The sequence below is a fragment of the Muntiacus reevesi genome, chromosome 1 (assembly GCF_963930625.1).
Source record: "Muntiacus reevesi chromosome 1, mMunRee1.1, whole genome shotgun sequence".
Lineage (NCBI taxonomy): Eukaryota > Metazoa > Chordata > Mammalia > Artiodactyla > Cervidae > Muntiacus > Muntiacus reevesi.
In genome coordinates this window covers 53,826,354-53,850,680 of record NC_089249.1, presented here as the reverse complement: position 1 = coordinate 53,850,680, position 24,327 = coordinate 53,826,354, and the positions used below count along the sequence as shown (strand labels likewise).

General features: G+C 41.9%; 1 protein-coding gene and 1 pseudogene across 1 annotated transcript in view; one reads left to right on the top strand and one right to left on the bottom strand.

The window, feature by feature from the left end:
* The window catches only part of FAM227A (family with sequence similarity 227 member A), a 51,784-nt gene extending 29,330 nt beyond the window's left edge, over window positions 1-22,454 (top strand). Inside the window, exons 12-17 of the mRNA XM_065923798.1 lie at window positions 3,606-3,675; window positions 9,099-9,193; window positions 12,252-12,409; window positions 14,240-14,392; window positions 17,822-17,925; window positions 21,865-22,454. Of these exons, the coding sequence (XP_065779870.1) occupies window positions 3,606-3,675; window positions 9,099-9,193; window positions 12,252-12,409; window positions 14,240-14,392; window positions 17,822-17,925; window positions 21,865-21,914 (630 nt within the window). The 3' untranslated portion in view covers window positions 21,915-22,454. The remainder of the gene's footprint in view (window positions 1-3,605; window positions 3,676-9,098; window positions 9,194-12,251; window positions 12,410-14,239; window positions 14,393-17,821; window positions 17,926-21,864) is intronic.
* Window positions 22,455-23,123: 669 nt separating this feature from the next.
* Window positions 23,124-24,081, bottom strand: LOC136160305 (transcription factor BTF3 pseudogene; annotated as a pseudogene).
* Window positions 24,082-24,327: the final 246 nt, after the last annotated feature.

Sequence of the window (24,327 nt, the reverse complement as noted above, 5' to 3'; positions counted from 1 at the left end):
GCCACAGTATGGTGTATGGATATAATTTCAGTGCTACAGGAATGCACTGAAATAGGGAAGTGACATCTGATTTCTGTTTTTAAAAGATCACACTGTCTTCTGAAGATGGAGAATATAATGAAGGGAGGAGACAGAACACCAGTTAAGAGGATTTTGTAGTTGTCCAAGGGCTTCCCTTGTGGCTCCACTGGTCAAGAATCCACCTGCAATGTGGGAAACCTGGGTTTGATCCCTGGGTTAGGAAGATCCCCTGGAGATGGGAAAGGCTACCCACTCCAGTATTCTGACCTGGAGAATTCCATGGACTAGTCCATGGGGTCGCAAAGAGTCAGACAAAACTGATCGACTTCCACTTTCACTTTCAAGGAAGAGGCAGTGACAGCAGGATGCAAGAAGCAGAGAGGCCTAGAGTGTGTTTTGGGGATATTGATCTTTCAGGAGGTGCTAATGGATGGCTTTGGGAGTTGGGTGGATAAGAAGGAAAGGGAGGAGTCAAGGATGAGTCCCAGTGTGTGGCTTAAGCAGCTGAATGGTGTGTGGAGTTTGTGAGATGGAAAGTGTAGGGTCTGGGGTAGGAGACTATCAAGAGTTCAGTTTTGAACTTGTTAACTTTAAGATGCCTGTGACAGGTGCAAGTGGAGATGTCACGTAGATAGTGAAACATACTAGGCTCGACTGAAGGAGAGGACAGGGTTACAGAAAAAAACAATTTCTGCCCAAGTTTTTATATATTTGGGACAAAATATGGAAACTACGAGTGAGTGACCACCGTGGAGCCATAGGCCAAGGCGGGAAGACATATACTAGGCTTGGTTCAGAAGAGCTAAGTTTTCATCTAGGTAAGGCCACCTATCAGGTAGATAGCTTTATCAGTTCTAGAGCAAATCTGAGCCTTTGTGTTCTTGTTTGTGAAATGGGCATCATGGCTGGTGTTTTTTTAATTAATTAATTTTATCTTTGGCTGCACTGGCTTTTTGTTGCTCACAGGCTTTCTCTAATTGCTGCGAACTGGGACTCCTCTTGTTTTGGAGCACAGGCTTCGGGCTCAAGTGCTTCAGTAGTTGCGGCACCCAGGCTCTGGAGGACAGTTTTAATAGCTGTGGCGCACGGGTGTAGTTGCTCTGCAGCATGTGGGTTCTTCCTGGACCAGGGATCGAGTCCGTGTCCCTTGCATTGGCAGGCAGATTCTTAGCCACTGGACCACCAGGGAAGCCCATGATTGGTACTAATTCTTAAAGATTCAATCCAGGGAGAGGTGCTGTCCCATAAACTGTTGTCTAGCCATGTCCTGTCAGAATGTTTTCTCATTTTAACCATAATTTCCTCAAGTTCCAGAGCAGAGGTACATAAGGGTCATTTAACAATAATGACCCAATTTCCTGAAGCTCATTCCTGTACCTGCTGATACCAGATCTGCCAAGCCCACGTCCCTTGCAGACATTTCTGGGCATCCCCAGATTGTCACAGTGGCTCAAAAGCTGGTCTCCCTCCATCACAGCTAAGCCTTCAGTGTGCAGAATCTGAGTGGCAGGGTGACAGGGTGGAACGGTCCCATCTCCACTGTGCTGCAGTGGGAATGGGGGGGTCCCAGAAGAGTCTTAATTTACGCCCCCATCCCAACAACAGTGCCTCACATGCTCAGAGCGGAAGTTGCTGATCACAACACATGAGAGCGGGTGGGAAAATAATTTGGAGAGTCCACCATGTGCAAATTTTCTTTGTGTGTATCCTATCCTAGCATTGACAGCATCCCTGCATGGTAGGTCATCATTATTTTTATCTGACAAAAGGAGAAATAGACTGAAACTGGTGAAAACTTGCCCCAGGCCACATGACTAACTTCAGCTGACATAGAAAGCTGTCATTCTGAGCTCTTTCTGCATCATCCTACTGCCTCTCCAACAAATGCGAAGGTCTAATGACTTCAACCAAGTCCATCTCCTTGTGACTATTCTCCGCTCCACAACAGAGCTCTCTGAAGTCTGTAATCAATGAGTGTGATGCTTCACTGAGCTCTGGGAGTGTCTTTTCTCTAACAACTCCGAGTAACCACTTCAACGCTGTGAAAATCAGCGGCTGTTAGACAACCAGCTGCATGGTAGATGGGAGGTCCTTTCAGCTGTCTTCTTCCCATTCAAATACCATATTTATGTAAAAGCAAAGTGATGATTGTTGAGGCTGGAGGGTTGCTTGTCTGCCACTCGGTGGGCCATCTGTTTAAGACTGCCAAACTCCTACTCATCTTTAAAGACAGAACGAAAGTGTCTTCTCTCCTTGGAAGCCCTCCAGCTCTGCCCCAAACAGAATCAAGTGTTCCCACTGGGGCTTCCTAGAATACTCTGCTGGCACTGCTTGTGACAGATTATCAGCTGTTTCCCAATATTTGTTTTTCCTCCCCCTGTAGAAAAGAGAGAGACTTCCTGGGTGGTCCAGTGGCTAAAACTCTGCATTCCCAATGCAGGGGAGCCGGGTTTCGATCCCTGGTCAGGAAACTAGATCCCACATGCAGGAACTAAAGATCCCACATGCCGCAACTAAGAACAGGTGCAGTCAAATACATAACACACATAATTTTTTAAAAAGAGAGAGAACCTATAAAGAAAAGGTTACATTTTCTTGGCTTCCTTCCATCCGTGTGTAGCCATGTGGCTAAGATCCAGTTAATGAGATAGAAACAGATGTGCCATGTGGCAGTTTCTGGGAGTCTTCCTAGAAAAAAGGAAGATTCCTTCATCTCTTTGTCCTTTTCTCTATTCTGCTGCTTGGAATGTGAATGTGATGACTGGAGCTCTAGTTGCCACCTTGAACCCTAAGAACGAAGGTCCTATCTTAGGAAAAGTGGAACAGAGCTGGAAGAAGTCAGAATCCCTAAGATTTATCACAGGAGAAATAATGTATAAACCCTGAATTGCCTACCTTCAGAGTGTTATATGGGAGAGACATTGCTACCTAGTTTGAACCACTATTAATTTCAAGTCTCTGTCAGTCATGTGCAAACCTAATCCTGAGTTATATTACCTCTGTAACAAATATGTGGTACTTTCCAATTACCTTAGCGTTATTGTGATTTCCTATCATCGTCCCTGCTAGACTTGTAGCTCCTCTCAGCAGGGACTAGGCTTCAGGTTTGGCTCAGTGCAAGACACATGAGTAGTTGCTCAATGAAATGTCTTCTGAAGGAGGTGTGGTGAGTGATTTCATAAACAACCGTGCAATGTCTGCAGAGCACTTCAACCATGAGCAACAGTTGCGCTTTGCATTCATTAGCTGACTTAATCCCCTTAAGAACCCCGTGAGGAAACCAAGGCAATCAAGACGTTCATTGACTTGCCCAAGACCACAGGCCATTGTGACAGGGCAGAGAGTAGAACCCCAGTCTGCCTCAGGCCCCAGCTCACGTGTTTTCTTCATCTCTTTTTCCCATGCTCCCAGGATGGAGGGCTGAGTTGTTGAGCTGTGCCTGAAAGGTCTCCCTTACGTGCTTTTGCTGAGGACAATGAAAGACACCTAAGACATTGCATGTATACTTTTTGTATTCCTCTCACTACCAGTTTTACTAAATTTGTTCTTCTGTGATTTTTGTGTGTTTTTTCTCTCTCCTGGAGTCTGGTGATACGAATTCAACTAATGTGAGAGCCAGTTCTGCCCAGAAGAATTCAGTGTTTGGCCGAAAAGGTACATTAACCACCCAAAGGGGAAATGTAGGCTTTTGATTTAGTTATTATCTCCAAAACCCTAGTTTCTTGTTTGTTTTTTTTTTAAACCTAATCTGCTGTCCTCATTTACACTTATGGTGTAAATGTCTTTTACACCATAATTGTCTTTTCAGTTCAGTTATCACTAATTAAGTTCCACTTTTGTGATAATGAGTTCAGCACAGTGTTGATATCTGTGGGGAAGAGAAATTGATGGCACTGGAAGAAGAAACCTAAGATATGATTACTGCTCTTCTCCCCCATCAAAAAACAGAATTTATTGAGTTATAAACCTATTTGTGCCTGGGTGTTAATTTATTGGGTGGGTCAAAAAGTTCATTTGGGTGAATGGTGCAGAAAAACCTAAATGAACCTTTTGGCCAACCCAACACAAAGGTGACTAAGTGACTACATAGGTCAGTGCCGTTAAAAGAAACTTCGTTATTCTTAGTTCTAGAAATGGGAGGCATAGCTTGCCATGCAGGGCCATAGGAGGAAGCTCCAGTGTTGTCAGGAGGCAGAAGGGAGTAAGGGGAAGGCATAGGCCACAGCCTTTATTGGAATTTCCTTGGGAAAGGCCAGACATGACAGTGTAAACAGCACAGGATTGGCTATATTGAATAATTTTGGTGGGTTTCAGGGCATAAAGTCTGTCCCTAGTTAGGTTCTGTATTTGTCTATTTGGCATCCATTAATTACAGGGCCAAACTAATGGCCAAAGTTGTTTACACCTCCCCCATGAACCAGAGGCCATATTCTGAACCACCTTCTTTATCTAACTCTCATAGTTCAGTTCGGTTCAGTCGCTCAGTCATGTCTGACTCTTTGTGACCCCATGGACTGCAGCACACCAGGCCTCCCTGTCCATCACCAACTCCCAGAGCTTACTCAAATTCATGTCCATCGAGTCAGTGATGCCATCCAACCATCTCATCCTCTGTCATCCCCTTCTCCTGCCTTCAGTGTTTTCCAGCATCAGGGTCTGACACCTGAACCGGGTCGATTTAAGTCAGGAGAAATATTGGCTTGGTGTGAGAGTTAGATGCTTGCTCCTTGAAAGAAAAGCTATGACCAACCTAGACAACATGTTAAAAATCAGAGACAAAATGCAAACTAGTACAGCCACCATGGAGAACAGTGTGGAGATTTCTTAAAAAACTGGAATTAGAACTGCCATATGACCCAGCAATGCCACTTCTGGGCATACACACCGAGGAAACCAGATCTGAAGAGACATGTGCACCCCAGTGTTCATCGCAGCACTGTTTATAATAGCCAGGACATGGAAGCAACCTAGATGCCCATCAGCAGACGAGTGAATAAGGAAGCTGTGGTACATATACACCATGGAATATTACTCAGCCATTAAAAAGAAATCATTTGAATCAGTTCTAATGAGATGGATGAAACTGGAGCCCACTATACAGAGTGAAGTAAGCCAGAAAGATAAAGAACATTACAGCATACTAACACATATATATGGAATTTAGAAAGATGGTAATGATAACCCTATATGCAAAACAGAAAAAGAGACACAGATGTACAGAACAGACTTTTGGACTCTGTGGGAGAAGGCGAGGGTGGGATGTTTCGAGAGAACAGCATGTATATTATCTAGGGTGAAACAGACCACCAGCCCAGGTGGGATGCATGAGACAAGTGCCTGGTGCACTGGGAGGACCCAGAGGAGTCGGGTGGAGAGGGAGGTGGGAGGGGGGATCGGGATGGGGAATACATGTAACTTCATGGCTGATTCATGTCAATGTATGACAAAACCCACTGCAATGTTGTGAAATAATTAGCCTCCAACTAATAAAGATAAATGAAAAAAAAAAAAGCAGAGACATTACTTTGCCAACAAAAGTCCATCTAGTCAAAGCTGTGGTTTTCCAGTAGTCCTGTATGGACATGAGAGTTGAACTTTAAAGAAAGCTGAGCATCTAAGAATTGACACTTTTGGACTGTGGTGTTGGAGGAGACTCTTGAGAGTCCTTTGGACTGCAAGGAGATCCAAGGAGATCTAAAGGAAATCGGTCCTGAATATTCATTGGAAGGATTGATGCTGAAGCTGAAACTCCAATACTTTGGCCACCTAATGTGAAGAACTGACTCATTGGAAAAGACCCTGATGCTGGAAAACATTGAAGGCAGGAGAAGGGAATGACAGAGGATGAGATGGTTGGATGGCATCACTGACTCGATGGACATGAATTTGAGTAAGCTCTGGGAGTTGGTGATGGACAGGGAGGCCTGGTGTGCTGCAGTCCATGGGGTCACAAAGAGTCAGACATGACTGAGCGACTGAACCGAACTGAACCATGAGAGTTAGATAAAGAAGGTGGTTCAGAATATGGCCTCTGGTTCATGGGGGAGGTGTAAACAACTTTGGCCATTAGTTTGGCCCTGTAATTAATGGATGCCAAATAGACAAATACAGAACCTAAGAAAACTGTGTTAGAATATAAAGTCTTCAGTATCATTCTAGATTATTTCACACGTCATCAGTATTCGAAAAGTTAAGCAATCTTTTTTTCTTGATTGAGAAAGGGAGGTGCAAAGAGGTATGTAAATTATATCTCAGTAAAACCATTAAAAAAAACCCTCAAACTTGGGGACCACTCATTGAGAGGTATAGAGGGGGTTCCAAATAGAGGTAAATATTTGTAGGAGACTTTGCAAGTCCCCCGAATCTACATATATATTCAATTCATGTAGACCTATGAGTCAAAGAGGAAGAATGAAAGGAAATTAGAAAAAAATTTTTTAAATTTATTTTTATTAGTTGGAAGCTAATTACTTTACAATATTGTAGTGGTTTTTGTCATACATTGACATGAACCAGCCATGGATTTACATGTATTCCCCATCCTGATCCCCCGCTTCCATCTCCCTCGCCACCTGATTCCTCTGGGTCTTCCCAGTGCACCAGGCCCGAGTACTTGTTTCTTGCATCCAGCCTGGGCTGGTGATCTGTTTCACCCTAGATAATATACATGTTTTGACGCTGTTCTCTCGAAACATCCCACCCTCGCCTTCTCCCACAGAGTCCAAAAGTCTGTTCTGTACATCTGTGTCTCTTTTTCTGTTTTGCATATAGGGTTATCATTACCATCTTTCTAAATTCCATATATATGTGTTAGTATACTGTATTGTCTTTATCTTTCTGGCTTACTTCACTCTGTATAGTGAGCTCCAGTTTCATCCATCTCATTAGAACTGATTCAAATGATTTCTTTTTAATGGCTGAGTAATATTCCATGGTGTATATGTACCACAGTTTCCTTATCCACTCGTCTGCTGATGGGCATCTAGGTTGCTTCCATGTCCTGGCTATTATAAACAGTGCTGCGATGAACACTGGGGTGCACATGTCTCTTTAAGATCTGGTTTCCTCGGTGTGTATGCCCAGAAGTGGCATTGCTGGGTCATATGGCAGTTCTAATTCCAGTTTTTTAAGAAATCTCCACACTGTTCTCCATAGCGGCTGTACTAGTTTGCTTTCCCACCAAAAGTGTAAGGGGGTTCCCTTTTCTCCACACCCTCTCCAGCATATATTTTTTGTAGACTTTTGGATAGCAGCCATCCTGACTGGCGTGTAATGGTACCTCATTGTGGTTTTGATTTGCATTTCTCTGATAATGAGTGATGTTGAGCATCTTTTCATGTGTTTGTTAGCCATCTATATGCCTTCTTTGGAGAAATGTCTGTTTAGTTCTTTGGCCCATTTTTTGATTGCATCATTTATTTTTCTGGAATTGAGTTGCAGGAGTTGCTTGTATTTTTTTGAGATTAATCCTTTGTCTGTTGCTTCATTTGCTATTATTTTCTCCCAATCTGAGGGCTGTCTTTTCACCTTGCTTATAGTTTTCTTTGTTGTGCAAAAGCTTTTAAGTTTCATTAGGTCCCATTTGTTTATTTTTGTTTATTTCCAATATTCTGGGAGGTGGGTCATAGAGGATCCTGCTGTGATTTATGTCGGAGAGTGTTTTGCCTATGTTCTCCTCTAGGAGTTTTATAGTTTCTGGTCTTACATTTAGATCTTTAATCCATTTTGAGTTTATTTTTGTGTATGGTGTTAGAAAGTGTTCTAGTTTCATTCTTTTACAAGTGGTTGACCAGTTTTCCCAGCACCACTTGTTAAAGAGGTTGTCTTTTTTCCATTGTATATTCTTGCCTCCTTTGTCGAAGATAAGGTGTCCATAGGTTTGTGGATTTATCTCTGGGCTTTCTATTCTGTTCCATTGATCTATTTTTCTGTCTTTGTGCCAGTACCATACTGTCTTGATGACTGTGGCTTTGTAGTAGAGTCTGAAGTCAGGCAGGTTGATTCCTCCAGTTTCATTCTTCTTTCTCAAGATTACTTTGGCTATTTGAGGTTTTTTGTATTTCCATACAAATTGTGAAATTATTTTTTCTAGTTCTGTGAAAAATACCATTGGTAGCTTGGTAGGGATTGCCCTGAATCTGTAGATTGCTTTGGGTAGTATAGCCATTTTGACAATATTGATTCTTCCAATCCATGAACATGGTATATTTCACCATCTGTTTGTGTCCTCTTTGATTTCTTTCATCAGTGTTGGAAATTAGAAAATTTTTGAACTGAGTAGAAATGAAACCCCTTTTCCTAATATGAAAAATGCTGTAGAGTTTCTTTTGAACACTAAGCATTCCATGACTTTTTTAGATATAGTGATTTTATTTTTTTCTGTTTGAGTTATTTGCACTTTGTAACTATTATAAATAATGCTGCTGTGAAATTCATGTGCAAGTTTTTTGTGTAGACATATATTTCATTTCTCTTGGGTATATGTATGCAAAGGGTGAAATTGCTGGGTCATATGTTTAACATTTTGAGGAACTGCCATACAACATTCCAAAGTGATCATCATACATGTTTTAAAGACTGTAAGAGGAGAAAAATACAGTATTATATTTACTATATATAACCAGACAGGTTTACAATACATATTATATATTTATTATTTATATTCTATATTTACTATATATATTGCACTTATGCTAGATAACCAGGTATTTACAGTTTCTGTTGCTTTTCCTTCATTTCTGAAGTTCCAAGTTTCCCTCTGGAATCATTTTCCTTCTTACATCCCCTCCCACCACCAAAAAAATCCTCCATTTGAAACAGGCCTGCTGGCAATTAGTTCTCTTGCTTTTCTTTCTTCCGAGAATGTCTTTATTTCACCTTCATTTTTGAAGGATATTTTTTCTGGATATAGAATTCTGGGTTGACAGTTCTTTTCTTTCTGTATTTCTCAGTGTTGTTCCACAGCCTCTGGTCTCAATGGTCTGATGAGAAATCCACAGTCATTTAAATTCTTGTTTCCTTTTCTCATCATAGCTGACAAGTCTATTGATCATTTTTTGCTAATATTGTACTGACAGAGCATACCTATCATCCTCCGGTTTTGAGGAAACCCACAAAACAAGTCAGGAGGATATCAGAAGCAAGAGAACTTGAGAATATGCTTCCTAAGCAGGTGAGCATGTGATTGCAAGTTTCATAGTAGAGATGGCTTAAAAGATGCTAGGAGTTCTGGCTAGAAAAGTGGGTCTGTGAAAATGTCAGAGTAAAAACTGGGGTGTTTCTGATTGTAGACTCGGTTAATACAGTAAGGAAATCTCCTGCAGGTAATTACTAACTGAAGTGGGCACAAGTTTGAGTAAGCATTTAGCCTGGATTTCTCCAGATTTAAATTATTTGCTTGAAACTCAAGAGCCTGGATGTAATGTAAAGAGAATCCTGGGCCTCTGTTTCTTATTCTATAAAACGTGGACAATAATTCATAGGTCCTGGTGTTCTTATGAGGTTTATCTGAGGTAGTGATGATAATTAACACGTAATGAACACTTACTATGTGTCAGGCATTATAGTAAACCTGTGGAGAAGGAAATGGGAACTCACTCCAGTATGCTTGCTTGGAGAATCTCATGGACAGAGGAGCCTGGCAAGCTACTATCCATGGGGTCACAGGAGTCGGACACGACTTAGCAACTAAACCATCACCACCACCATACTAAACCTGTGCATACAATATATTTTATTTCACTGTCACAATCCTTTGAAACAATTACTCCTCCTATTCTTTAGTTTATTAGTGAGGAAATTGATGCTCAGAGCATGCTGAAACAAAGACTCAGCACAGCCAAATAAGTGTGCATGTGTGTGAAGTTGCTTGCGACCCTATGGATTGTAGCCCACCAGGCTCCTCTGTCCATGGAAATCCCCAGGCAAGATTACTGGAGTACTGGGTTGCCATTTCATAATGGCACATAATGGCATAATGGCACATTTCATAATGGCCCTCACCGGGAGATGCGGCTTTAGGAATTATGGGACTAAATGATCTGTGAGTTCCCTTCTGACTCCAAGTTTCTGTGATCCCAGTGGGATCTTGCTAAAGAGTAGTGCTTCCCAACGGGGGGGGGGGGGTGCAGTTTTGCCCCCCAGGAGACATTTGGCCTTGTCTGGAGGCATTTCTGGTTGTCACAACTGGGTGTGGGGGCAGAGTACTACTAGTATTTATTACATGGAGACCGAGGATGCCGCTCAGCATTCTACAGTGCCCAGGACAGTCTCCCACAGCAAAGAATTATCTGGCCCCAAACGGCTAAGTGCCAAGGTGGAGAGAACCTGATATAGTTAAAGGGAATCTCATTAAGCAATTAAAATGAATAGGATTAGGGACTTCCTGGTGGTCCAGTGGCTAAGACTCCACCCTCCAAATGCAGGGGTTCCAAGTCTGGTCCCTGGTTGGGGAACTAGATTCCATGTGCTGCAACTAAAGATTCCACATGCGACAGCTAAAAAAGATCCCACATGCTGCAACTAAATTAAAAGAACATGCCGCAACTAAGACCTGGCGCAACCAAATAAATATTCAATAAATATATACATGTGTTTTTTAAGTTAAAAAAAAGTAAAATAAAACAAAGTAAATAGGATTAGAGAATGATGTGGTTAGGTACTGCTACAGCGTTTATTCATGAGACAGAATTTTTGTCTGATTAAATTATCACCACCTCTTCAAAATAAAACGTATTTTAAAAAAAACAGAAGTAGTACACAGTCACTACAGACGTTTTGGAGAAAAGGCAGAGGAATATAAGGAAAGAAAACAAATCACTGTCAGCCCCTGTCTGTTCTCTTTCCTGGTCTCTATTTCAGCATCTCAAACACAGAACATCCCAAACAGACTTCTTGATTGTTCTACTCTGTCAACCTTTTCTTCCCCAGACTTTCCCAACTGGGCAACTGGCAGCTGACCCTTTAGAGTCATCCTTGACTCCCCTCTTTCTCACACCTACATTGACTCTATCAGTAAATCCTGCCAATTCTGCTTTTACGGTATAATCACAAATTCCATCACTTTTCACCTCTCTCCCAACTCCCCAGCCGCAGCCCCAGCACTGCCCGAACCACTGTAGAGGCCTCCTAAGTGCTCTTTTTGTGTCCATGCTCACCCACTGCAGTCATTTCTCCACACATCAGTTAAAGGGATCTTTAGAAAAAGATTAATCAGATCATGTTGTAACCCAGCTCAAAACCTTCCCAGTGGCTTCAGTCACACTTAGAAAATCCTAGCTCCTTTCCGTGGCCCGGAGACCCCACTCCTTCTTCAGCTTCATCATTTATTCTCTTTTGAGCCACGCGGGCCTGTTTTCCATCCCTCAGCCACACCAAGCTCCTGTCTGTCTTGGGGGTCTCTTGCACTTGCTGTCCCCTTTGCCTGGAACATTGCACAGATCTTCCTTCCATTGTTCAGGGTCTGCCAGGATTGCTCCTCCTCAAGGCAGCCCTCCCTGACCACCCCATGGAAAAGATTCCTCTCCTCCCCAGTCTCCCATCCCACCACGCACACCCCTTACTCTGCTTGATTCTTACCTGGAGCCCTTATTATTCCATAGTATCATGTACTCTCTTACTCATTGATTATTGGTTTTTTCTCAACTATAATACAAGCCCTTTAGGGCTGGAATGTGTCTCATTATCGGCTGATATGCCAATGTCTAGATCAGTATGTATACATAGTAGTCACCCAGTATATATTTGCTGAGTGAGTTGTTAACATTTTAGGAACTAGGCTTCTAGTCTCTCATCTACCCTTTTTTGGTTGATTTATTTCATATAATTATATCTATTTTATACAATAGACATAATATTATATACCTAATTTTGTATCTTGATTTTTAAATTACTATTGCATCTGAAACCGTATTTTAGTACCAACTCTTCATATTTTAGTACCAACTACCACTATTGATGGTAGAATGCCACCAATAGTGGCATACTACTCCTTTGGGTAGAGATACCTACATCTCCTTGAACATTTAGATTAGTCCAGTCTTCTGCTGTAGTAATTATCACTGCAGTAAATATTTTAGTGCCTAAATCTTCTTTGCTTGTGGGTAGTTTTCCTTAAGATAGCATCCTAAAATGAGTTCCTAGATAAAAGATATGAGTACTTTTACATTTCTTAATATACACTGTAAAAATGACAGTATCCTTTATTTTACTCCTCTCTCTTTCCTACTCAGTCTTACCCTGCCTGCAAAAGCCCTCCGCTGACTCCAAACCTCTTCAACATTTATGGGAAGAGTCCTCTGATTGTGTACTTTCTCCTGAACTACTCCACCCTGCAGCAGCATGGCCAAGACCTGTTGATGGTCAGGAGAGAAAGAACCAAGACCATCCCATATCCTTTCCACAATGGGTTAGACACACGTCACTCCAGATCCCTGCTTCCCCTTCCCAGAAGCAAGGGTGAAGAGAGACACATCCAACACCTGACACATAGTAGGGACCTGTCAAGGGTGACCATTGATAGATGCCTATGGGTCAGAATCTTGTTCATTTAAATCAAAACCTACCTTGTGCTCTGTGGGACCCTGGGCAAGTCAGATTTACCTGTGTGCAAAATCTCTTCCTATCTACCATAAAGAATGGGCTACTTAGGGACTCTTACATACTTTGCAGTTTACTAATGCCTCCCAGATGCTCACTGACACCACAGTATCTATTGATCAGGAATTTTGGTGTCCAGGTGTGTGTTTCTTCTAGCATCCTCCTCACACACACACACACACACACCCCTCTGCAAGACCCATTAGCAAATTCCTGGCCCCATTGAAATTTATCCTAAAGATATGGTCAAAACCCAGATCTTAAGCAAACCGGTGTGATATGTGTTGGCGTCTGAGTCTTAGCAGTTTCCATAGAGGGTCAGAACATGGGATCAAATAGATCCAGATTCAGGAACCAACTCAACTGCTTACCAGCTGAGTGATCCTAGACAAGCTCCAGCTTCTCTCTGAGCCTCATTTTTTCACCTAAAAAATGGGGATAACAGTACCTGCCTCATAAGGTTGTAATGTAGAGAACAGGTACAGCGCCTGGCAGGTAACAAGCGATTGAATGAATGTTACCTGTCAGCATAGTACTTTGTTATTTATAAAATGCTTTGCTTTATATCACCTCATTGTTCTGTAAGGACAGTGTGGTATAGTAAAAGGAGCCTGGGTTGGGGATACCCAGCCCTGGATTTGAGTCCCAGCTCAGCAACCCACTGGCTTCAAGATCTCATGTGTGCACCTTCAACCCTAAGCTCAGTATCTTTTCACTTCATTCCTAAAATGAGGATAGTCACACCAAATCAATAGTTTTGTGACCAGGATTAAATGGCATAGAGCTGGTACTAAAAAAGTAGTAGCTATCATTATTATCATTAACATCATCTGAGGTAGGTATTATTATCCCTATTTTATAGATACGGCAATGGAGGCATAGAGGGTGACATGCATTGTCTGATGTCCCATAGTTCGTGATGAGTGTAACAGATTCTGACCAGTTCAGAAGGGGTGGAAGGGAGGGGAAGGTAGAGAGAACTTTTCAGCATATTAATACAAACATGAGATAGGGAATCAGAATTGGGCCTGAAAAGAAAGGAAAGTTGGAATCCCTTTCTATTCACCACTTTGATAATAGAGTAAGAATTTTAGATGATAGTCTAAAATAAGCACTTCCTAGGCCTTCCAGGATCTTCCTAGGTGGTTCAGTGGTAAAAAAACATAAATCTGCCTGCTTATGCATGAGATGCAAGAGATGTGGGTTCAATCCCTGGGTCAGAAAGATCCCCTGGAGAAGGCAATGGCAACCTGCTCCAGTATTCTCACCTGGGAAATCCCATGGACAGAGGAGCCTGGCAGGCTACAGTCCATTGGGTTGCAAAGGATCAGACACAGCTTACTGACTGAGCATAGCACAGAGCCCTTCCATCAGCAGGAGGGGAGAAAGACTTTATTAAAGATGGGAGAGTGGCCGAGTCATGGAGAGGTTAGGCTTTTTCTTTCCCAAGCAGGCCACGATCAAGGTCATGGAGGGTTTCCTGCTCAGATTTCTAGAAGCAGGTCAGTTTCCCCACTCTGGCATCTCACCTCCCTCCTCCCCATGCCCTGGACATATCCCATCAACAAATCTGAGTCAATACCAACTGATGGTGTGAGGTTTTCCTTGACATGAAAACCACTGAGTCCACCCTGACCTATGCTGAGGTCATCAACCTGACCCTGAGCAACATGAAGAAGCGGAGGGAAAACTTCCAGCAGCTGAACTGGCTTCACTGGAATGAGTGGAATTATTTTGACGAGTACCTGAAGGAACTGCAGGACAACTTCCTCAGGTATTTAAGGGGCCTTCAAGGGAAAGAGGCATGGTTTCAGCATTTGTCTATTGCAGCATGTAACACTAATTTGTAACTGGGATCCCGCCCTGTAACCAGTGTGTTCAGAATGTAAATTTGTAAATTCCACAGTAACAGAGACCAGGTCTTTTTTTTTACAAGTTTTTTTTTTTTTCCCCAACTACAAAAACATTTATGCTCAATGAAAACAAAGAACCTGGAAAAATACCTACAGGTACACATTCACATTGCCAATATTTTTCTATAAATCCACCCAGTCTTCTTTCCTGGGCACATATATCTTTATCTCCAGGGGTGCAATTGGTGAATCTAGAATAGGAAATTCTATAGGACAAATAACCTGGTTTCTTCAGCACTTAAAAAGCAAGGAAAATAGAAGAGGAGGGAGGAGGATCAATTGTTTAGAAGACACTGGAGAGAGATATTAATCAAAGCATTGTTTGGATCCTGACTTAAATCAACCAGTTGAGATAATTATCTCAATTATGAGATAACTGGGAAAATTTGAACATTGACCTGGTTTTAAGTGATATTAAGAAATTTCTTTTATTAGAGTGTTCCTTTCTTAAAGATATTGTAATAATTTTGTAGTTATTTTTTAAAGAGTTGTGTCTTAAAGAGATATGCTGCTGCTGCTGCTAAGTCGCTGTAGTCGTGTCCGACTCTGTGCGACCCCATAGACGGCAGACCACTAGGCTCTGCCGTCCCTGGGATTCTCCAGGCAAGAACACTGGAGTGGGCTAAAGAGATATATAATGAAGTATTTATGGATGAAATGACACAGCGTCTAGGATTTGCCTTAAATTAACCCATTTGGCATGGGGAGAGGGAGGCAAAGGAGATAATAGATAATAGATGAATCAAGATTGACTTCAGATTGATAACTATTGAAGCAAGATAATGGGGAAATGATGTTAATTATACAACTTTCTTTACTTTTATATATGTTTAAATTTTTGAACACTGTCTTTATTTTTTTTTTTTATGGTGGCCATAACAATAGTGGAAGATGAATGCCCATGTGGAATATTACTTGTAGGTGGGCTAGGACTCTTTGGGGATGTCAGTTACCACTTGTTCCCCTAATGTGCCTCCCTTGTGGCTTAGTCGGTAAAGAATCTACCTGCAGTGTGGGAGACCTGGGTTCGATCTCTGGGTTGGGGAGATCCCCTGGAGGGAGGGCATGGCAACCCACTCTAGTATTCTTGCCTGGAGAATTCCCAAGGACAGAGGAGCCTGGCGGGCTGCAGTCCACGGGGTTGCAAAGAGTCAGACATGACTGAGTGACTAAGCACAGCACCCATAATGTAGCATATCCGTTCAGAGCGCTGGCATTGAAGGTGGACAGACTGAAGCTGCAGGTTCAGCTCTCTCACCCTCTCTATGGATTAGGTCCATCATTTAGCCCATGTGAGTCTTGTATACCCCATCTGTAAAACAAGGACACTACTCACAGAGTAGTTGTGTGGATTAAAGGAGATGTCTAGGTTGGAACCTGGCTCATAGGAAGTGCTCAGCAAATGACGGCTCTTAGAGGTAATACATGTGACCTCATTCCATGAAAACTGCAGGATCCAAAGCAGCACCAGGTCTTGGAGTTGGAAAGTTTGCTATTGGGGCGGCCTAGAGCAATGTTCCTTAGAAAAGGCAATCCAGGGACTTCCCTGGTGTCCAGTGGTTTAGAATCTGCCTTGCAGTGCAGGGGATGGAGATTCGATCCCTGGTTGGGGAACTAAGATCCCACATGCCTCAGAACTACTAAGCCTGTGTGCTGCAAGTACTGAGCACACGTGCCGCAGCTAGGACCCAAGACAGCAAAACAGATAAATAAAAATAAAGTAAATAAATATACAAAGAAAGAAAAGGCATCCAGGAGCTATCTTGCAGGGATCTCTGCTCTAGGTGGAGGAGGAACATAGTTAGCACATGCAGTTGAAGCTGTAATGAAAGAGCAGGATCAATTGCTGCTGGAGAACTTAGTTTCCTTGTGAGTCAGAGCCGTGATCCTTAAACTTGTATAGGGGCCAAGCACCTGCAATTCAAAACCCCCTTTGCAGAATTTTATGAAATGTTTCGACATATGATCCTGTCATACAAGCTAAAGATGCTCTTACTAGTGGAAAATAGGTGCCTAAGACACGTATTGGAGAAGAAAATGGCAACCCACTCCAGTATTCTTGCTTGGGAAATCCCATGGACAGAGGAGTCTGGCACGCTACAGTCCATGGGATCGCAAAATTGTTGGACATGACTTAGCAACTCAACAAGATATGTATAGGCTTCAAAATCCCAAGAAACAACAATTTGGAAATATTGCTCAGTTCAGTCGTGTCCGACTCTTTGTGACCCCATGGACTGTAGCCCACCAGGCTCCTCTGTCCATGGAATCTTCCAGACAAGAATAGTGGAGTGGGCCTTTCTCTGGTAGAAAATACTATCAAGGATTTATGTCCAAATTTTTCTGTTAGAAAATGTCATCACAACAAAAACAAATGCAGTTTGCTGCTTGTTTGTCTCTCCACTGCAAGCAGAAGCTGGCTTCAGAAGGTTAGGAAAAGAGGATGCCAAAAGTGAGAATGTTGTGTCAACACAATGTTTTTCTTTTGACTTGGGGAAAGACATTGTTGGAATAACCACTGGTTCAGGCCAAGGTCAACAGTAGTTTCTTAAAACCACTCTTTTTACATCTATTCCATAGCAGCAGAGAAATATATGGCACCATCTTAATTCTCTTGAATATATTTTTATTTCTGTTTTGACTACCTTGAATGTCCATAACTTGTTTCTTCATTGAATAGAGGTCTACTCACCTTTCAAAGGTCAGGTGGTATACTTCCCAATTCCACTGAAAACCTTCTCCTATCATAATAGCAGCAGCAGCAACTGACATTTACTGAGCACTTCATGTGTATTACTACCAGGCCCTGTGCTAATCACTTGACCTATGGTAACTCAATTTATCCTCAACATTACACTCGGTTCTATTATTACCATGTTGAGATGAGTATACTGGCAAGGAGAGGTTAAGTAACTTGCTCAAGGACACACAGCAGATGGCAGAACCCCAAATTGAATTCCACTTGCCTCAAGTTCATGTTTCAGCTTTCTCTCAGATGGTTGGTTCTCCTCACCCGTCTTCCTAATTTGAGTACGTTCTGCTGAGTCAGGGACAGTGTCTTATTTCTCTGTATCCCCCAGGGCCGTATGACTCCCAGCACAGAGCAGGAGCTTGGTGACTTGAGTCACTGCTGTGTGGCCAACTTTCTGCTTCAGTCGGTTGCTCTTGACAGATGTAATGAATGAATTTGTAAATATCTGCTACTTTTTCATGTGAAGATAGAGTAAAAAGTAAAAAGATAATGCTGCCTCTTTAGTCTTTTTCCATGTGTCTTTGTGATTTCCCCACAGGGAGGTGAAGAATATTGATCAAAGAGCGAAAGACAAAAAAAAGGCAAACCACATGTTCGTCCAGGCTTCAACCTTCCTTGAGGACACTCCTGAAAAGAAATCTAGAAGTCATCAGAGGGAGACTGAGTTTATGTTGAGGTTTGTTTGAACAAAGACCATAGAAAAAGTAGAAATGTGAACATGGTAGGAATTCTTAATACATGGAAAAATATATCTGTAGTATTTTTATATTATAAAAGTCCACTCACTTTTATGGGTTAGTCACCCAATTCTCACTTTATTTTTTATTAATGGTAACTGTAAGGGCTACCAATGACCTTGTACTTCCTCTATGCCAAATACTTGTACTTTACGAACTGTTTGAGTCAGAGCTCTTAGGTTGCATGTGCCACAAAACCAACTCAAACCACTTGAGTGGAAGGAAAATCTCATGGTTTTTGTAACTGGAAAGGCCACAGACAGACTGGCTACAGGTACGATAGACCTGAGGGCTCAAAGATTTTTTCAGATTCTTTCCTTTTGTTTCTTTAAAAATTTTTTTTACTTATTTATGTAGACTTTACTGGGTCTTTGTTGCTGCACGTGGGCTCTCTCTAGTTGCAGTGAGCAGGGGCTACTCTTCATTGCAGTGCAAGGGCTTCTCACTGCGGTGGCTTCTTTTGTTGCAGAGCATGGGCTCTAGGGAACATGGGATTCATTAGTTGCGGTGCTCACAGGCTCTAGAGCGCAGGGGTAGGGGGCGGCTCAGTACTTGTGATAGTTGTGGCTCTCGGCCTTAGTTGCCCTGAGGCATGTGAGATCTTCCTGGACCAGAGATCCAACGGGAGTCACGTACATTGGTAGGCAGATTCTGGTCCACCGGATCACCAGGGAAGTCGTCTCCCTTTCTTTTATGACCCTCTGTTCCTGTGTGCTGGTTTGCTTTTCAAGCTACCCCTGCCCTTGAAAGAAAAGACCCTGATGCTGGGCAGGAGGAGAAGGGGACGACAGAGGATGAGATGGTTGGATGGCATCACCGACTCAATGGACATGAGTTTGGGTAAACTCCGGGAGTTGGTGATGGACAGGGAGGCCTGGCGTGCTGCAGTTCATGGGGTCACAAAGAGTTGGACATGACTGAACTGCCCTTGATAGAAAGAAAGAGCGCCAAGAACAGCCCCAAGCCTATGTCCTTATAGTGTGTGACCTGAAAGAGAGACACCCTCTCCCAGCCTCCATAAACTAAGCCTCATAAAAGTCTCTGATGGTGATGCCAAAAGCTCAGCCTCTGAACACCAGTGTTGAATCGAATCTCAGAGACAGAGTTTTGGATGAAGTAGAAAAGAAGAGACTTATTGTTTTGCCAGGTGAAGCAGGGACACGGTACGCTCCTGCCCTCAAAACTGTGTGTCCTAACCCAGGAGGATTTGGTGAGTTTTAAAGCAATTTCTCTTGAGTTTTCTTTGACCTATGTGTTGTTTAGAAGTATGTTGTTTAATCTCCAAGTATTTGAAGATTTTCTAGCTCTCTCTGTCTGCTATTGATTTCTAGTTTGATTCCATCTTGGTCTGAGAGCAGGCATAATGTGATTTATCTTTTTTCAGATTTGTTTAGGTATATTTTTTTGGCCCAGAATTCGGTCTGTCTTGGTGAATGTTACATGTGAGCTTGCAGAGGCTGTATAATCTGCTGTTTGGGGTGATGTAGACTACAGGTGTCAATTACATCCTGTTGATTATTGGTATTGTTGAGCTCAAGTATATTCTTACCAATTATCTGCCTGCTGGGTCTGTCCATTTCTGATTAGAGGAGTGTTGAAGTCTTGGAGAAGACTCTTGAGAGTCCCTTGGACTGCAAGGAGATCCAACCAGTCCATCCTAAAGGAGATCAGTCCTGGGTGATCATTGGTAGGACTGATTTTGAAGCTGAAACTCCAATACTTTGGCCACCTGATGCGAAGAGCTGACTCATTTGAAAAGACCCTGATGCTGGGAAAGATTGAAGGTGGAGGGAGAAGGGGACGTCAGAGGATGAGATGGTTGGATGGCGTCACCGACTCAATGGACATGGGTTTGGGTGGACTCCGGGAGTTGGTGATGGACAGGGAGGCCTGGCGTGCTGCAGTTTACGGGGTTGCAAAGAGTCAGACACGACTGAGCGACTGAACTGAACTGAAGTCTCTGACTATGATAGTGGAGTCACCTATTTGTCCTTGTTTTCAAGCAGTTTTTCCCTTGTGTAGCTTGATGTTGCTTTGTTAGGAGCATACACATTAAGAATTGTTATGTCTTCTTGGAGAATTGACCACTTTATCATTATATAATGTCCTTCTTTATCCCTAATAACTTTTTTGGCTTTTGAATCTGCTCTGTCTGAAATTAGTATAGTTACCCCTGCTCTCTTTTGATCAGTTATTAGCATGGTATATTTTTCTCTATTCATTTACTTTTAGTCTATAGCCACATTCTCTTTTAAGGAACATTTCCAGAAGTCCCAAACAACATTTCCACTTACATCTCATTGCTAGAACGTGAATGCATGACTACAGCAATTTCTTTCTTTTTAATAAATATTGTTTAAAAAATATTTAAAATGTTCTTTTATTAAAATAAAAGTGATTATGATTTTATAATATTAATGAGGTACAACTTACCATAACATTTGCCCACTTTGCCAGTGCAATTTGGTGACTTTAGTAAATTTACAGAGATTTGCAACAATTACTGCAATTTAGCTCTAGAACTTTTTCATCACCCTAGAAAGATCCCTCATACCCATGTGTAGTCAATTTCTTTTAACTTCTCCCTTTTTAGTAACCTCCTTGGAAATATTGTATAACATTACCAATTTATTTCAAGGGCCAGATATTAGTCACATGGTGATGTTAGCTTCAAAGGAGACTGGGAAGTGTGTTGTTTATTTGTTTTTTAAATCTGAGTACATTACCATCTTAAACAAAAACTAGTTCCATTGCTAAAGTGAAAAGGGAGAGTGGATGATGAGTTGTTAAATAACCATCTCTACCACAGATAGATGGTGTTATACTCGCCATTTCAGAGATAAAGAAACCAAAGCATAATGATTTGAGAAATTTAATGAAGGAAGACTTTCAACCTTCTAGTTGAAATTTTCCTTCAAACCAGGAAGGAAATTTTCCTTCCTTCCTTCCTTCACATTTTAAAAAGAATAGTTTAGCTTGAGGCCCACCTGTTTGAGCCACGGAATCCTGTAAGTTCAGTGGTGACTCATTAGCAGTCTTTGTGATATCCAGATTAGATTCTCAGAAATACAAAAAGCCAACTAATCTAATTCACCAATATTATTGTTATTCCCTCAGACATGACTATCTTTCAACTACTTTTTTTTTTAATTGAAGTATAGTTGATTTACAATGTTGTGTTAATTTCTGCTGTACAGAAAAGTGATTCAGTTATACGTAAAAATAAATTCTTTTTTATATTCTTTCCACTACAGTTTATCTCAGGATGTTGACTATAGTTCCCTGTGCTATACAGTAGGACTTTGTCATTTATTCATTTTATGTGTAGTAGTTTATATCTGCTAATCCCAAACTCCCATTCCATCCCTCCCCCACCCTTTCAGTTTACAGCTTTTCACCCTTACTTCTTAATCTAGCTAACCCCTCAGTAACCCTTAAAGCCCAGCTCAGACATCACCTCCAGGAAGTCTTCCCTGACTTACCCACTCAGGGTATTGTCCTATGCTTTCCTGATCACATACCACAGAACATAGTATATTCTAGTCACAGATTTGCTTGTCCATAGATTGAGATTTGTCCTTGAGGTCAGGAATACTGCCCTAGATGACCTTTTTTTTCCTCCAGGGCCTAGCACCCGACAGATGCTCAATGAATACTTAGAGGATGAATGAGGGAGTCATTGCTATGTGCTCAGCACTCTGCTTCAGCTATTTGTTACTGCCAGTGTTTGGCTGATTTGTAAACTTTTTCTTTCAGTGCTTATCAAGATTCTAGTGAAACCTTTGAAGAGATCACACTGAAGTTTTGAGCCAATTTTTGTTCATGTCTTTTTTATTTCCCCCACAGGAAGGAAAAGGAAGAGAGGGATGGAGAATGGAAACAGAATTCGACTGACTCTTCCTTCTCACTATCAAGCACTGATGAAGTCCCTTCCGTGTAGGAACTAGGAAGCTCCTACAAAATTTCGGACATTCCTGCTAGTAGGAGAACAAAAGCAGGAGGAAAAGAAACTTGTGGCCAAAGACTGAGAAATAGAAATAAATATTCCCAAGATAGGGGAAAGATTCCACTATAGTTTTTCCTAGGTTCAGTGAAAAGCAGGAGCGGGGAGATTTTTCCTTAGGTCACTACATTTACTCATGCATTTACTCTTTTACCCATTATTTTACTTAAAATAAAATATTATAGGTTAACAATATTAAGTGGTGGCTCAGATGGTAAAGAATCCACCTGCAATGTGGGGGACCTGGGTTCTGCCCCTGGGTCAGGCAGATCCCTTGGAGAAGAGAATGGCAAACCACTCCAGTATTCTTGCCCAGAGAATTCCATGGACGGAGGAGCCTGGAGGGCTACATACAGTTCATGGGGTCACAAAGAGACAACTGAGCGACTAACACTTTCACTTTCTTTATAATAATAGTGGCTACCAATTTACTGTTTACTCTGTGCCAAGCATTAAGCTAAACACAATACAAACATGTGCGTGTGTGTTCAGTTCCTATGTCTAATTCTTTGTGAGCCCATGAACTGCAGCCCTCCAGGCTCCTTTGTCCATAGGATTTTCCAGGCAAGATACTGGAATGGGTTGCCATTCCCTTCTCCAGGGGATCTTCCCAACCCAGTCGGGAGCAGCAGAGGCAAAGACTCAGACGCAGCAAGTAACATGGCAGGAGGTCAAGGAAGTATGTGAGGGGTTCTAGGAGAGATGAGCCTGGAGAAGATTCCTGGACAAACCATGAAGGAATTTTCTTTTCTAAGCAAAACCACTTTAGTATCTAAGTGGTAGGAATCCATGAACGATATTAAATAGGGAACCACATGGCCATATTTGGACTTTTCAAGTCCTGGTGGCAGATGGTGGGCTACATGATGGAATTATGTATGTACTTCAGGGGATCTGCAAAGTCTTCCACAAACATCTACCTCTACGTGAAACCCTGGCTATCTTTTTGATCAGCAGTTTCCAAGCTTTCTTGATCTTATATCTCTCTTAATAAAACATTTATGAGAACTCAGCTAACAGCTTGTTACAAAAATTGCACTCTTCCAGACCCCCTTGCCTATTCCACAGCAACACTTTCCACTTTTTTTTTTTACTGTCATTTTAAATCTTTAATCAGATTCCATTCATGATTATCAGTCATATTACATGCCATAATTAGCCTTCTACAAACAATTTTGCCTTCTTTGTACAAATTGGTATCAATGAAATAAAAAATAAAACCATATACTAGGCAAAGAATTTTATTTATCTTTGTCTCAAACTTTATTCTTAGGCTTCTTCAGCTTCATTAGCTGCAAAGAATGAATTGTATATGAGCAAAAACTGAAAAGAGCTGCAGTGTCCAGGGGCTTAGCCTTAAAAATATTAGAGATCTAGATTTTATCAGATCCATAAACAAAATTTTAAAAAGCAGTCATAATATAAAATAGCAGCTCCCAGTAACTTCTTCAAGATTTATCTTCTTCAGAAGTTAACTCAATTCAGTTTGCTTCATTCTTGGAAGCCTCATCAAAATGCTCCACAAGATCTGGAACTTCATTATCCACCTCCTCTCCAGTGGCAAGAGGTGCTTTTCCATCCACGGACTGTTTGGGCAGAGCTTCAGCCAGTCTCCTTAAACTGGTCAGACTGTCGGCACCAAGCTGGTTTAAGATGCTGGTGAGCATTCTCACCAAGCTGGTTTAAGATGCTGGTGAGCTTTGTCTCAGCGTGGCCTGTAACGGTGAAAGTGTTTGCTGCCAGAGATGCCTGAACTTTAGGGTTGTTAAAGTGGATCACTGTTCCTTGATTTGTGAACATATTCACCTCTTCAATACCAGAGATATTGTTTACCCCTAACTTCTTTAAAGAGAACTGAAGTTTTTTGTCATCTGCTGTGGCTGTTCTATGAACCACCTTCTTTCTGCGAGCAGTTCCTTTCCCACCACCTGCAGTTTGGCGAGTTTCTCCTGGTTCATGATAGTTTCTTTCATCTTGTTGGAGCGGAAGTGGGGCCGCGTGGGGGACTAGGGTTGGCGCTCAGGTGGTCTCGGGCAGACCAGCTAAGGTTAGGTGCACACACGCAGGGGCTCAAGATGGCAGCTAGAGTCACTTTCCACTTTCTTAACTGATTGTTTTATTTGTTTTCTTCCATATGTTTAAATATCCTGGTGCTCTTGACTTTCCAGTGTTAGGCATTATCTATCGAATTCTCACAATGAAAGGTGAGGACTAGATTCACACATGCACACACTTTTCCTCTCCCATCCTGACAATGTGCTTCTGTTGTGATTTTGGCTGGTTCCTTAATCAGTATTATTATAC